At 39.3% G+C, this 15,122-nt stretch overlaps 1 protein-coding gene across 2 annotated transcripts in view; it reads right to left on the bottom strand.

Moving 5' to 3' along the window:
• TMPRSS7 (transmembrane serine protease 7) overlaps positions 1 to 15,122 on the bottom strand; it is a 36,569-nt gene that overhangs the window by 14,074 nt on the left and 7,373 nt on the right. Inside the window, exons 5-10 of one of the 2 annotated variants that reach the window (XM_053565699.1) lie at positions 13,853 to 14,046; positions 12,796 to 12,834; positions 11,600 to 11,828; positions 9,641 to 9,771; positions 8,579 to 8,691; positions 3,065 to 3,171 (exon numbers count right to left, since the gene is read on the bottom strand). In XM_053565699.1, the coding sequence (XP_053421674.1) occupies positions 3,065 to 3,171; positions 8,579 to 8,691; positions 9,641 to 9,771; positions 11,600 to 11,828; positions 12,796 to 12,834; positions 13,853 to 14,046 (813 nt within the window). The remainder of the gene's footprint in view (positions 1 to 3,064; positions 3,172 to 8,578; positions 8,692 to 9,640; positions 9,772 to 11,599; positions 11,829 to 12,795; positions 12,835 to 13,852; positions 14,047 to 15,122) is intronic. The other variant, XM_053565700.1, reaches the window with a different exon arrangement.

The raw sequence follows: 15,122 nt of genomic DNA, 5'->3' as shown, positions 1-15,122 counted from the left end.
GGCCCTATGATAAGTTAGGCCACTGCTCTGTGTAGGCAAGGCTCTTCCCATGGTGAAATATGTAGGGTTTTGTTTTTCTAATTTTTTCTCAAACATAGATCTCACTATGTTGTCCAGGCTTGTCTCAAACTCTGAGACACTCTCCCCTAGGCCTCCCAAAGCACTAAGAATATAAGTGTGAGCCACTGCACTCAGCCCAAACCTACAAGGTCTTGATGGGAAGTAGAGCACAGATACAACATGTCAGGGTGACATTCACCATTGGAACCTGTTAACGCCAATCACTCTAAGCTCCTGAAGCACTTGAGAACCATCATGTTCCATGGATCAGGCGGGGGCATCTGGGAATACAGATAATCTATGATTTTAAGGCTTGGAGGAGAAAAATATTCATGTGTTATTCCGGAAGAGTCTTTCATAATTGGCTGACATTCAGGAACTGAGGAGCTAGAATCCAAGCAAGAGATAGCAGCTGTAAGTGGCTGCCTGGCCAAGCAGGAGCAGGGTGTGAGAGGGACCTGCTGAATTTCTGGAGCCAGAGTTTACTCTAGGTGGTTATCTTAAGCTAAGAATCCTGTGCTCTGAAAACATGATGGTTATGTTATCTCATGATATATTATGATTTTCTTTGTGTTCACCATAAACATTTTGTGGAGTTCTCTTGCATTTTAAGAGAGAATCAAGAGGAAAGAGATCTTAGCTTTCATGCTTGAGCTGGAGTTTAGATGGGGAGAGAATGCAACAAGACATGATGAGGGCTTATAGAGGGAACATTTAAAAAGTGAGAGATTGGAGAGATAGCAGGAGCCGACACAGACAAAAAGACTCCCAGGCACCAATTGGAAGAGAAAGTGGCTTTATTCACCAGCCGGGAGATTTGGCAGACTAGCATCCCAAAAACCAAGCCCACTTACTCAATTTCTGGCCTTCCTATTATACACTTTCAGGGGCTGGATGCACGTGAAAATGCTTCAGGGAAGCATGCTTCAGGGAAGGTCAGGCTGGCACATGCGCTTGGTGCATGGCCGCCCAGCCTCAGAGACAACAGAAGGCCAAGGAAGTTACAAGGTTACTACGTGGGTTCAACATGCATCCTCTGAAGGGCGTGTAGGTAACAAGAACATCGGCTGCAGTAGGGGTTGTAATTAGAGCTTCGTACTTATCACAGACTGCCTGGCTAATGAATGCCTACACGGAGTGCCGGGACAGAGTCTAGTTCTGCTTCACTCCCTTGCCACATAGACACTCAGTGCGAGGCCATTTATATGTACAGACATACTACAAGTAAGGAAACAGATATAAAGAAGAGAAGTAACTTTTTAAAGTTAAAATAGCAAGTAAGTAGAACCACTATCTGGACACCTGTTGGCCTGAATCTAAACTCTAGCGTACCAAAGGCCTTCCCCTCAGGAGCTTTGTAGGAAGGCCATCTATTTCTTCCGTGGTCATATACAACTTTCCTGCTGCCCTGAGCATGTGCACCCCTTCTCCAGACACTCAGAACTTCTAATGAGGAGACCATTAGTCTTCCTTCAGTCAGCATTACTTTTTCCTCCCTCCCTATTGCAGTCCCAATTCCCTTAGGCTAACCTCTCAATTAGCTCAATTAGAGTCTTTCCTTTTTAGATGAAAAAGCTTGATAATGGGAAGGACTGGCATTTTAAATCCTGAGGGTGCAACCAGCATCTGATAGGATTTCAGTCAGACCACAAGACTACTTGAAAAAATTGGCCCTTCAGGGAAAATATTTGGGTCAGGGAGCTTTCCTGGTATGAATTGGGTGGAGACCCTACTTTCACTTGGGGATTAAAGTAATACCTCGTTTCCAAAGCACACCTCTGTCACAGACTTACATTTTCAGAAGAGATTTATAAAGGTAGGTTTTCTGGATCTTTGTTTTAATTAAATACCAAAATCCAATATTGTTTAAACCTTAGAGCACATTCTATGATATTTATTCATTCAATGTTATTTTGATAATAATTTTATTATGCATATTAATAATAGCTAATTTAGGGATGTATAACTACATTATTTCATTGAGCACTTACCAAATAAACAAACCCTTTATTAAGTAGGAAATATTACCTCATTTCATAGACTGAACATCAAAGAAGTTAAATAATTTGTCCTAGTTAATATAGCTACTAAATGACAAGGCTGGAATTTGAACACAGCTCTTAGGATTCCAACATAATACACCCTCAATTCAATTTTACTCCCCAAAGTAGTATAATCTTAACATTTGAATAATGGGGCCAAAAACGCCTTTAAATCTGATTGGGCCTATTCCAATGAAGAGAGGATCAATTATTATTTTGCAAGTAGACTATAACTGAAAGAAGTTTGCTCAGGAAAAGCCCTTAGAAAGGGAAGATTTCACATACAGAATAACAATGAGCAAAGAAGTAGCAGGTAAATCCTTTAGCCTAACAGGATTCTTCTCTGAAAGGAGACTGAGAAGTTATTCTATTTGCTTCAAGACAGAGCATTCCACGTCTTTGAATACCTATTCAATACCTAGTACAGCTTTAGAAGCAAATAAACAACAACCAAAGGACAAATTAAGACTGAGAGTGAGGACCTCCTGGGTTGATTCAGGAAGTGCATACACTAGATTTCTCCGGGTTTCGTTCTGATCAACTTCAGCCCATTTCCCCATGTCAGGGATTAAGCCAAGCCAATCAGGACTGTCTTGAGGCCTCACAAAAATGGCAAATGGTCTCTACTTTTGTACCAGCAGAACCCCAACTTATTATTCCCCCTTCCCCCAGCTCTAAAATTTGATAATGTTATCTGTGATGTCACAGATACTATACTTTGGTGAAGTATAGAAAATACGCACTGGTAGGCCACAACATAGCACGGTAGAAGGGGGCAGGAGTCCTAAGACGTGGGGTTGAATCCTGCCTCAGTCTTTCATTGAGTGGTCTTCAGCAAATCACTTAACTCCTATATCCCTCCGTTTCCCTATCCATAAATGGCAAAGTGCAACCTTTTAGGGGACAAAGACCCTGTGGCTGTGAACCTTTTGTCAGATTCCTCACGTAGGGAAATCACTTACATGTGCTCATTAATCTCCCACCATCCATGCTCACAGCCTTTCTCGCTCTTCTTGGTTATTGAATAGTTATGGAATTTCAGTGCTATGCCAAGAGTTGATAGGGGAGTCTGTGAAAAGCAAATATTAAGTTTTAAAAAACGCTTCGATCAAAATGCATGTTTCAAGCTAAGACTTTCTCCTTGAGCACTCATTCCCTTGGCTTGTTTTAAGAGTATTCTACTCCTGGTGCCCTGTGGCCCTTGGTGGAGTAAGCCCGTTCCCTTGAGCAAAGCTGGCCAACAGAGAGAGCTTAACAGAGAAGCCAGCAGCAGGTACTCAGGGAGTAGCTGCTGGGCCCCAGGCAAAGCTGGGTGATGGACTGCACATCCTGGGTTTCAGTTTCTTTAGATGAACTTAACTTTGAAAACACCCACTGGTTAATGAGCAAGCATTTTCCTCTTTTGATGTAAATAATGACGCGGTTCATTTAAATCATCATTCAGATTCTTGAGATAAAGGAGAAGTGAATCAGCATCCTCTTCATGTTAAACCTGGGTATTTCTGAAGGCTGTTGTGAGTCACCCCCAGGTGTTGTCAGAAGCAGTCAAACAAGAAAGAGCTTCCTATGTATTTGACCAAACACGCACATGCACGTGCACCTGCATGCACACACATACACACAATGCAAGTGATCTCTTCATTGCATTATGTGATACGCAGTATATTCTGTCCAATATGTTAGAGTTTTCATTTTGATCTTCACTTTGACCCAAGAAATATTTAAAAGAGGGTTTTTATATTGAGAGAGTTGAATTTTGGTTCACCCATTTTCAAGTTTTCTAATTCTATCTTAGTTGAATAAAAATTATTGGTTGCACTTGCTTTTAAGTCTTGGAATTTATTGACAATTTCTTTGTGATTAAATTTATGAAATCTCCATAGTCATTTGAGAAAAAAAGGCATATTCTCTGCATTTATATGCTACCAAAGTCATTTGCATGGCTTAATATCCTACCTAGCCTTATTTATTGTACCCTACTGTCTCAATCATGAGGCAGAAGAATGGAATTAAAATCTCTTATTTGAGGCACAGTGGCTCATGGCTGTAATTCTAGCACTCTGGGAGGCTGAGGTGTGTGGATCCCTTGAGCTCAGGAGTTCAAAATCAGCCTAAGAGCAAGACCCCATCTCTACTAAAAACAGAAAAAAAATAGTTGGGAGTGGTGGCAGGCATCTATAGTCCCAACTACTTGGGAAGCTGAGGCAGGAGGATCACTTAAACCTTAGCTGTGAGCTGGGCTGACATCATAGCACTCTAGCTGGGGCAACAGAGTGAGACTCTGTCATAAATAAATAAATAAAATCTCTTATTTGACTACTAGGAAGGCTGAGGCAAGAGGATTACTTGAGTTCAGGAGTTCAAGGCCCACCTGGGAAACATAGAGTCCTATCTCAAAAAACAAACAAACAAAAACTTTTTATTTGAATATTGCCCACTTCTTTATATTGCTTATAACTTTTGATTTTTGAATATTAAGTAAGTATTAATGCTGTGTCCTAACTAGATCTTGTAGACCACCCTCTTTGTCACTATAGATGGCCATTCTCCTTTCACTTCCTGGTCAGCTGTGGCCCTGCTGTGGCCCTGCTTTCTGTTTTGCCTGGTATTGGGTTGTGAACTCTGCTTCCTTGTTGTTTATCCTGGCCACGGAGGATGCTGCTCATTCTCATTGTTCAGCTTTATTATTTTTTTTTTTTTTTGTAGAGACAGAGTCTCACTTTATGGCCCTCGGTAGAGGGTGGCCTCACACAGCTCACAGCAACCTCCAACTGCTGGGCTTAAGCAATTCTCTTGCCTCAGCCTCCCGAGTAGCTGGGACTACAGGCGCCCGCCACAACGCCCAGCTGTTTTTTGGTTACAGTTTGGCTGGGGCCAGGTTTGAACCCGCCACCCTCTGTATATGGGGCCGGCGCCTTACCGACTGAGCCACAGGCGCCGCCCTGTTCAGCTTTATTGAGTCACTTTCTAGTTCACTTTTATCTTTTGAAAATACCTTAAAGCTAAGTTTTAGGGATGCATTTTACCCACTGGCTTGTATTGCTCTGACACACATTTGGTCAAGGGGAACTACTTGTATTAACCTGCTTGACAAATAGAGTGATGAGGTGAAGTTTCACAATGTATTGCAAGCTATTTAGACAAAGGACCAAAAAAAAATAAGCATCGTACTTTCTTATATGTTCTATAGTCTCAGTTTCTGTTCCCCACCCTCTACCTTTGTGGTGAGAACTTTAACCAAGTAAAGGGAGGACTCCTCCTCACCTGCACCTGTAATATTTAAATATTTCTCTAGTCAGTGATGGCAACAGGATGCACAACAGACTTTATCTTTCAGTCACCTGTAATTTGCCTAAACTTGTGTACACACAACAGAGGAACCCACCTCAGATAAGCCCTGGAAGTTTCTGTGGCAAAGATGCTTGCATATGTCCCTCACAGAAGCAGGGACAGAGGGGCTCCCTTCTGGAGACTCATCTCTGTTTCTTAAGTAATATAAGGAGGGACCTGTGTGGCCCCTAGAACCCCCTGCTAATGTCTGCTGGACTCAAATTGTGTGGTGCTGGACTGATGACAGCTGTGATCATTCAAAGCACCGATCCATTTTCTTTTTCTAAGATTCTATAATAAAATGTATTAGAATACAAAATGAAGGAAAGGAGAGGGAGGTAAATGCTCAACTAAGTGCTTAAACAAAGGGAAGCTGAACATCTTTAGACCCAGAAAGGGAGGGAGCAAGAATTTAGGTATGTGAGGCCATGATTCCTTCTGATCCTACCTGGGTCACTGTTTCATTTGAATAATCTCTGGCGAATGATTTTACTCATCTCTGTTTCTTTGTCTATAAAAGGCAACAAGAATATCTCTTCTACATCAGAGGTGTATTTTGAAGGAAAAATAAAAATACAATGCCCAAAAGACTAACGTGCTAAACAAATGTGGACAGCATATTATAAGCTTAACACTCTGTTTTGGTTTTACATATTTATTACTTCTCCTATAAACTCCATGAGAACAAAGACTTCATCTTGCTACAAGGTGTCCCCATAAGGAGCCTGACATGTATCAGACTGTCAATAAGCACTTGTTGGTGGGCCAGAGAGCTTGGGAGAAGAATCAGACTGACTTTAAGCTGAAGCAGGAGTTAATCCTTCTCAGAGAAATAAGACCTTAAAACTCAGCTGAAAGTGAGTTTGCAAAGGGGGGATGATTGTCCTTCGGTAAATGGGACAGGACACTAAGAAGGGTTGAAGAGGACAGAAACCAACTTTTGTATGAAAAACTTTATCGTGACCTGAGTCAATATTTTTGTTCCTTAAGTCATCTCTTCACTATTTTTAATAAATTCAAAGCTATTTTACAGGTAAAAAGAAATTAGTATTTTTTACTCTGATTTCCATTCCAGTATACATGCTGTCATACTGCTAGAGACGGCTGTTTGAAGCCTTCTGATAAAGGAACAGCTTGATCTAAGCTCCAACTGAGGAGGACAGTTGGACACCACCAATTTGTCCCTGGGGTTTTCTGTCTCCCCTTCCTCCTTCCTCACGCCCCAGTGGGATGCCCTTGTCCTAATAAACCCTTCTTTTCCTTCAGCATTTCTAACCCTTGACCCCTAGCAAAACAGAAAATGATCCAACATTCTCATTTACACCCAACTTAAAGTAACAACAATGTTTAAGGATTTTCATTTTAAGTGTATGAGTTATTATGGAATCAAAATTTATTTGATCTCAAAGGAATTTCAAACATTTCAGAGAGCTGTTGAGAATGGCACCTTTCTTGTTGGGCTATTATACTAACCCAAGAAGATACATTGGCTTTTTGGAGAGATTGGAGGAAGAAAGATTTGATGTTTGTTCCTTCCCTAGCCTCTCCTTTCACCTTCTCTTTCCTCTTCCCTTCCCCAACTCTAGACTTGCTAGTCATCCCAGGCTCTTGAGCCTTGAGAATCTAGCAGTGAACAGGAGTCTAGAACTTTTATCTTTTAATTCTTTTGGAAATGTGGTAAAGATTTAAAAAAATAATTTAATGGTACATGCCATCAGAAAGTTGACACCAAGTACAGATTTGGGTACTGAAATCATTTTAACAGTTCGCTGTAATGACTATGCACAAATAATCACGTATGCATCCAGCCCCTCCTGCCTCAGGGTCCTTGCCTCAGGCTCCCTTTGCCTACCATGTTCTTATCCTGTATCCAGGTTAGTTCCTTCATCTCTCAGGTTTCTCTGCAACTGTCCCCTTGTCACTGTGACTCTCCTTGACCATCCTGTTTAAGATAATAAACCCCTGACTTGCCACCCTTCACACACCCCTACCTCCCACTCAAGCTATAGAGTTTTCTTCTTTGTTGTATTTTTCTCCATGGCATTATATCACTATGTGTCATATTACCTATATTTATCTCCTGTCTTCTCCTGCTGGAAGACAAGCTCCATAAAAGCAAAGCTTTTTTTTTTCCTATAATTTCATGGATTCTCAGTATCTAGACCAGTGCCTGAACGCCTGGCCCATATTAATCATTCAATAACATATTGAATAAGAGCAAACGACACACCACAGGACTCTTACATCTAATTGCTGTGCCATGAAATAATGATTTTATAAGTATATGCTAAATGAACAAAGTGACACTTTGCCCTATCTCTATATGATACTGTAGTTAGAGAAACAAAAATAGTTTACAGTCTAATATTTAAAAAAAATGCCCTATGTAGCACCAAGAAGATATATACATATTCCATATAAATTTGCACTTTGTTTACACAACTGAAATATGTACAGTTGTTCCTCAGTATCGACAGGAGATTGATTCCAGGATCCCCACGGACACCAAAACCTGAGGATGCTCAAGTCCCTGATATAAAATGGTATACTATTGTTTTTGCATATAACCTACACACATCCTCTCATATACTTTAAGTCAACTCTAGATCACCTATTATACCTAAAACAATGTAAATGCTATGTAAATATTTGTTATGATTTATTGGGTTTTATTTGTATTATTTTTGTTGTGGCTTTTCTTAAAAAAAGTCTTTGATCCATGATTGGTTGAATTGCAGACGTAAAACCTGTGGATACAGAGGGCTGACTGTGCTGCCTAATCCGATTTACTATTTCTTTGTTATTCCTATTATAATACTAATGATTAAGAATCAATAAATGTGCTCTGTCAAAGTAATTTTTTGATCCTCTTATAATGACTTTGCATTTTTTACTACAAACAAATAACATATACTGAAAAAATAAACCCCAGACTGCTAAAAGCAGTTTATTTGTGGTCAGAAGGTTGAAATAACGAGAAAATTTTATCTTCTTTCTAGATAACATATTTCAATAATGTTTAAATTTTGTAAAATTAAGTAATATCCATTCTTCAATTTAAAAAATAAAAGTAATGAATTAAGAACAAAATGCTACTAAAAATAGTACATTAATATTTTTCCAAGATACTGTTAAAATTAGGCTACCTGAAATTTCCAGGTACACTTGCATTTTGGAGGATAGTAACTTGGGTAATATGGACTTGAAATTTTCCCTTCAAAGCCAGTGGTTTCTTTGACCAATATTGTGTTTTCACACTCTGAAAAAGATACCCAGTAATACACAATGATTTACAGCTATAAGACTATGGAAAAATATACATTTCTTTAATTATAAATGTATACTTCCTTGAACAAGAAGCTTTAACATTTTTTGAACTTTGTTTTATTTTTTAAAAAAGGAAGATGGCTGGGCACAGTGGCTCACCCCCATAATCCTATCACTCTGGGAGGCGAAGCCAGGAGGATCCCTTAAGCTCTGGAATTCAAGACTAGCCTCAGCCAGAGTGAGACCCTGTCTCTAGTAAAAATAGAAAAATTACCCAGGTATTATAGCAGGCACCTGTAGTCCCAGCTACTCAGATGGCAGAGGCAGGAAGATCACTTGAGCCCAAGAGTTTGAGGTTGCTATGAGCTAGGCTGAGGCAACTAAGTGAGACACTGTCTCTAAATTAATTAATTGTTTAGCTAGTTAATTAATTAATTGAATTGAAAGAGCACCCAACAGATATGCAAGCTAAAATACTTGTTCTCAAATTACGTATTTGTTTTCAATTCATATACTTTGGCTGCAGATCTCTAAGACGTTACTGCTTTCTCAGAAAACAGTTCTGAACTCAGAGACAACAGCATTAGCTGAACAGCAGCTCCTCTCAGGGGTCTGAGTTTCATGTCACAGATCACCTCCTCCAATCTCTCCATTGTAATAATTCCAACCTCTTTCCCTTGTTCCCCCAGCCCTGCATGTGTTATACCCATGATATCTCACAGTTCTTCTCTTGTCCCAGTTGCTTTTGAGATAATTAACGCTAACAATTCTTCATTAAATTCACTTGGTTAAAATGATTAACTTGATCTCTTTCTTCTTCACTGGACCCCGATTCAGCATCCTCTTCTAATACAACTAGTATTAGCCTCCAGAAAGGTAAGTCTAGAGTGTCATAACGAATATTTCTAAAGGTGACTCCTATCTAATTGAAGACGACTTACTTTGTTCTGGAATAACCTCAAAATATGCCCGGATTCCTGAGAGCTTCCGTATACGAGGAGACTTCAATGTCACCAACATGAGATTATTTGTAGAAACAAATGATATTAATGTTCTTGTGGGTTCACAAATTCTGAAAGCAGATAACCAAAGTACATGAATAATAGGTTATTTGAGCAATGGACCTCCATTCAACACAAATTCCACACATTTCTTGGGCCATCCATTCAGTGCTTGTGAATCAGTCTCTGCCAGCTGTGTCTTCATCACTTGGTGACCACAGGGCGCTATAGATGGAGCAGAGCTGAAAAAGGTACAGAAATTTTTGTCCAGTAACTACTACCAAAAATTCTCTGGATGGATGTCCCTGGACCATTTTTGAGCACAAACAAGATGTAAAGACAGTGCATTTGATGGCTAAGGTCATGAGCCCTAATGAAAACTTGATTCAAAACTCAGTTGTGACCAGGTCCAGTGGTCAGACCTATAATCCCAGCACTTTGGGAAGCCAAGGCAAGAGGATCACTTGAAGTCAGGAGTTTGAGACCAGCCTGAGCAAGAGCAAGATTCCCCATCTCTACAAAAAGTAGAAAAAAATTAGTTTGGTGTGGTGGCATGTACCTGTAGTTTCAGCTACTTGGGAGGCTGAGGTAGGAGGATTGTTGAACCCAGGAGTTTGAGGTTGCAGTGAGCTATGATCATGCTACTTTGCCCTAGCCTGGGTGACAGAGCAAGACCCTGTTTCAAAATAAAGAGCAAGGAAAAAACTCAGCTACCTCACTTCACTGGGTGAAAGATACTGGGCTTAAATATTTGTAAATGCCAGTTTCCCTTCTCTGAAATTGTGGTGATAATAATAGTACACTCCTCAGAGCACTGTGGTGAGGATTAAATGAGGTAATAACCAAATATGTCTGGAAGGATGAAAAGAAACTGGTAATGACCGAGTAACAGGAGTCAGTGGCAAACTTATTATTCACTGCATCCTTACGTGGCGTTTAAATGTTTAATATGCACATTCATTGCCAACATATAAACACCTCATACGCTCATAAAATGCTCTTACATACGCATGTAGACAGTGTTAAGAATAATTTATGTACATTTTAGCACAGTAACAAATAGTAACTTCTTAAACTTTAACTCATTTATATGTTGTCTAATATTAAGCACCCATAAGCAGATGTCTGCTGTTAAGTAAAAAAATTAAGGTATCTGTAAAATATGTGTGTGTAATTAAATATACACAAATGAAAGGAGTTATGCTAAAATATGACAAAACTTTGCTCTGGATAATGAGATTGTGAGTTGATATTTGTTTCTCTGATTGACCTCATTTTCCACAATGAATATGTGTAAGAAAAACATTTAATTGTTTACTAATGCTATGCAATCCTCATAGAATTCTTACAATCTATTGAAATGGTAGAATTCATTGTGATTATAACAAATGTAAAATTACACAGAATACCTATTATATTTCAGGTATATTAGCTGAAATTCTTGCTATAATGACTTTGAGAGTCTTGTTTACTACTAGTAAAAACCAGGCGTTGAGTTTGGTGGGCTCTGACAAGGATACTAACATATAAGGCATACTAAATGGGGCACAGGTGTCAGTCTTTGATCCCATGAGTGCACATAAAGACGGTTTTTTTTTTTTTTAATCCAAGGGAAATATATACCATAAAACAGAGGCGTTGTAAAAAAAAAAAAAAAATCTTTTTGGCTTGGTGCCCATAGCACAGTGTTTATAGCACCAGCCACATACATTGAGAGTGGTGCGTTTGAACTCGGCCTGGGCCAGCTAAAACAACTGCAACAACAAAAAAATAAATAAATAAAAATCTTTGGCACCGGCCCCCTATGCCGGAGGTGGCGGGTTCAAGCCCAGCCCTGGCTAAAAACTGCAAAAAAAAAAAAAATCTTTTCACCCACCAACAAGAGTGCCTGTGTAGTACCTGTATAAGATGCTGCTTCTCATGGGCAAGAGGGAGTCATAAATTGTCAGGGAGTCGGTGACACAGTTGTCAGCTTCGATTTGGATGGACTCAATTGAGAGACGAATGAGATAGCCCACGATGGCCACCAGCTTGAAGTGACACATCAGCCTTCCTGAGGTTGCAGAAATCTCCAGAGGGTAGTGGAAGGTCAGATGATCTGCATAGATGTACTGAGAACAACCTTTGTCTGTGGAGACAGCATTTTTTTTTTCTTTTCCTTTTCTTTGTTTATTTTTTAGGAATGACTTTTATTGAAATCGTTATAGAAAAGTAAAGAGGAAAAAAGGTCCCGTGGAGAACGTCTGCCACCTTTGCTAACCTGGAGTTCACTGCACTCTCTTCTGGCAACAGCCCTAGGTTTTACTTTGAGAAACTATTCCTAGCTTGCCTATATAGTTTGGTTGGGGTTAACCCCACTCCTAGTCTCAGATTGGGACATATAACCCAACGTCGAAAAAGTTGGTGCAGGAGTGGGCATGTTGTCAGAAAAGCCAGACAATGAGAGTCAGCCCCAGGACTTCCTCCAGAAGAGTCAGGAAATACATGAGGGTGGTTTCTACCATGGTTGAAACACTGATAAATTATAAGTTTGGATCTTCCAGAAGCCATTTTATGGGAGTCATCCCCAGGACTTCTTCCAGAACAGTCAGGAAATACATAGGGGTGATTTCTACCATGGTTGAAACACTGATAAATTATAAGTTTGGATCTGCCGGCAGCCATTTTATGAGAGTCAGCCCAGCACTTCTTCCAGAATAGTCAAGAAATATGTGAGGGTGGTACATGGTTGAAAAACTGATAAATTGTAGTTTGGAATTATAAGTTTGGATCTGCCAGCAGCCATTTTATGCCACTACAATAGAAGAAACACTTGATAATGAAGCTTTAACAGAAGGAGGCAGAGCTGAAGAGTTCTGATGATATTTTATTTTAGAACCTGGACCCAACCATGCCTAAAGCTAGCACACTCTACATATGCCCCAGTTACATGAGCCATTCAAGTTGCTTTTATACTTAAGCCAGTTTGACTATATTCCTATCACTTGCTACTAAAAGAGCACTAACAAACACTATCATCAAAAAAGGGAAATTATAATCAAAAATGATACTAATGTGCATGTAGGGAGGTTGTGGAACCATATGACGGAATTTACCAGATCCTATGGTTGAAGAGTAATCCGACCGAAGTCCAGCTGCATTGAAAAACACACAGAAAAAGACACTGTTAATACCATAATTTTATTCTGTTAGAATTTTACTTAGTAAAACTTATTTTTAGTTATTTAAAACCAATCGAACACATCTGAGATTTGCTTTAAAATAATCTAGTGAAGGTGGAGGAGGTTGTTCAGGTATTTAGATATCACGTAGGGCAGCCTGTGAGTTGACAATTGTTTCTTACACCATTCTCTTTACTTTTGTGTACTTGAAATCACAGGTAAACTTTCAAGCATTTTCTAAAGTTAAAAAAGCAATTAGACAAATATGATAATAGTTAATCCTCTATCTGAAATAGTACATGTGGTACAAAATATTCCATGAGTTTTTTTATTCATTTAACAAATATTTATCTGTCACCCAACATACGCCTAGTGTGCAAGTCTTCGTATGTATATTATAGACAATTTCTATCCTATCTATGTAATACATAATATGTACTTATAAAATATATACATACATAGTTTAATATACATAGTTTAAATAAGAAAAGAAAGCTGCATAAATTTTGAGTTACACAATAATCAAACCATTTCACTGTGAAGACAATGAAATTTGCATTTTGATGGGGCTACTGAGCAACCCATTTTGGAGCACTGGGCAACACTACATTATAGGTGTAGTTCTGTCTGGACAAGGAAAGAGATAAAATGAACCTTAGCAAAAGTCTTCCTTCTCCAGGACTTTATTCTTTGGGAACTTAGTTTGAAGATGCATGAGCTGAATAAATGGACACTTTGGTAAGTTCAATTGCATATGTATTTTGTTCCCAAATCTATGGTTCTATCACTGTATTTAACATTTTGCATTTTCCTTTACTTACACACCTCCACTGTCTTCAGCTAATTCTATGCTATTATGATATTTGTTTGGTTGCTTTTTTAACACGGGGATTAGGGGAGAGAGTACTTCCTTACAAGGCTGACTGCAAGAATGACAAGTATCAGGAGTGCTGCAGGAAGGAACTCTACAGGACAATCACGCAGCAATCACCATTTAGTACCACAGAGTCCATGTCCACAGCCAGACCCTGCAAGTTCCCCACAGAGGTCCGGTTTATGATGCTTGTCTGGATGGAGTCCTTCAAGATGGCTGCCACACAGTCCTCACAGAAGATGTGGCCCTTGGCATGTGGCATGACAAACACAATCCAAAAGTGGACAAGGAGACCACCTTTGTTGTTGCTGCTATAATGAAAAAGAGAGATGTTCAGTGATACCTCTTAGAAAGCAGACCTCTTAGATAGACCCAACTGACAAATTCAAGGTAAGGCCAGTGAGCACATCCTGCAACTGATATGCTCCCTTCTTTGAGTAATTATTGACTTCCCCTATCATGGAGACCAGAAAGGGAAAGCATCATGTTACATGTATTCTGATCATTGTGTTGGATTTAAATTTAGAACTAATACTGTAGAGTTGCAGCTCCATGGAGAATATACTGCTTCTACAGCTATTGATCAGTAGTCCCTGCTATTAAAAATAAGTTATAACATTTGATACCTTACCATGTCCAGGCATTGTTCTAAATCTGCTTTAGCTCATTTGAATCCAATAAATAAGGTCTTATTATTATTCAGTTTTTAAAGATGGAGTAGTTGAGACCAAATATAACTCAAAATCACACAGCTAGTAAGCAGCAGACCCAGGAATCAAGCCCAATTTGGTTTTCAGTCTGATCCCAGAGACTTGACTTCCTAAATGCATAAATAGACCATGATCACGAAAGAAATATAAAATAGTTTTCTGTAGCAAATAACCTAGGACATGGGAGGTTAAGAAAAGTAATCAAGTGGCTTTAGTGCAAGACTTAGTCATGCCTTAATGTGCCGAAGCAAATTATGCATTTCTGAAGATACATTAGAGGTGAGGGAAAGTGGAATATAGTACATGGTGAACAATTTTTTCTAAAAATTATTTGACCATGAATTTTTTTCTCAGATATCTAGTAACCAGTTTTTCACTAGACATTGAGATATAGTGGCCCCTGCTTTATTTTTGTCTCCACCCTCCACCCAGTATGATAGCCACCTCCATGAGCATTTTGCCCAATGGCACTGAAATGGGACAGCTATGGGGAGAAAGCAGAATTGGCAGATAAAGAGCAAGAACACAAAGTAACAGCAAGGCAAAAGATAATGTCACCAGTTGTGCTAACGGGCTATTAACCCACTACTACCCCCCAAAAAGTTACTCGACAATGGAGGAATCTCACCCCTTCACAGCCTTAAGTGGAATTTATAGCGTGAACACAGAACTCCCCC

This window comes from Nycticebus coucang, chromosome 16 (genome assembly GCF_027406575.1).
Source record: "Nycticebus coucang isolate mNycCou1 chromosome 16, mNycCou1.pri, whole genome shotgun sequence".
NCBI lineage: Eukaryota > Metazoa > Chordata > Mammalia > Primates > Lorisidae > Nycticebus > Nycticebus coucang.
The sequence above is the reverse complement of the archived record's forward strand: the minus strand, read 5'-3'. Positions and strand labels throughout refer to the sequence as shown.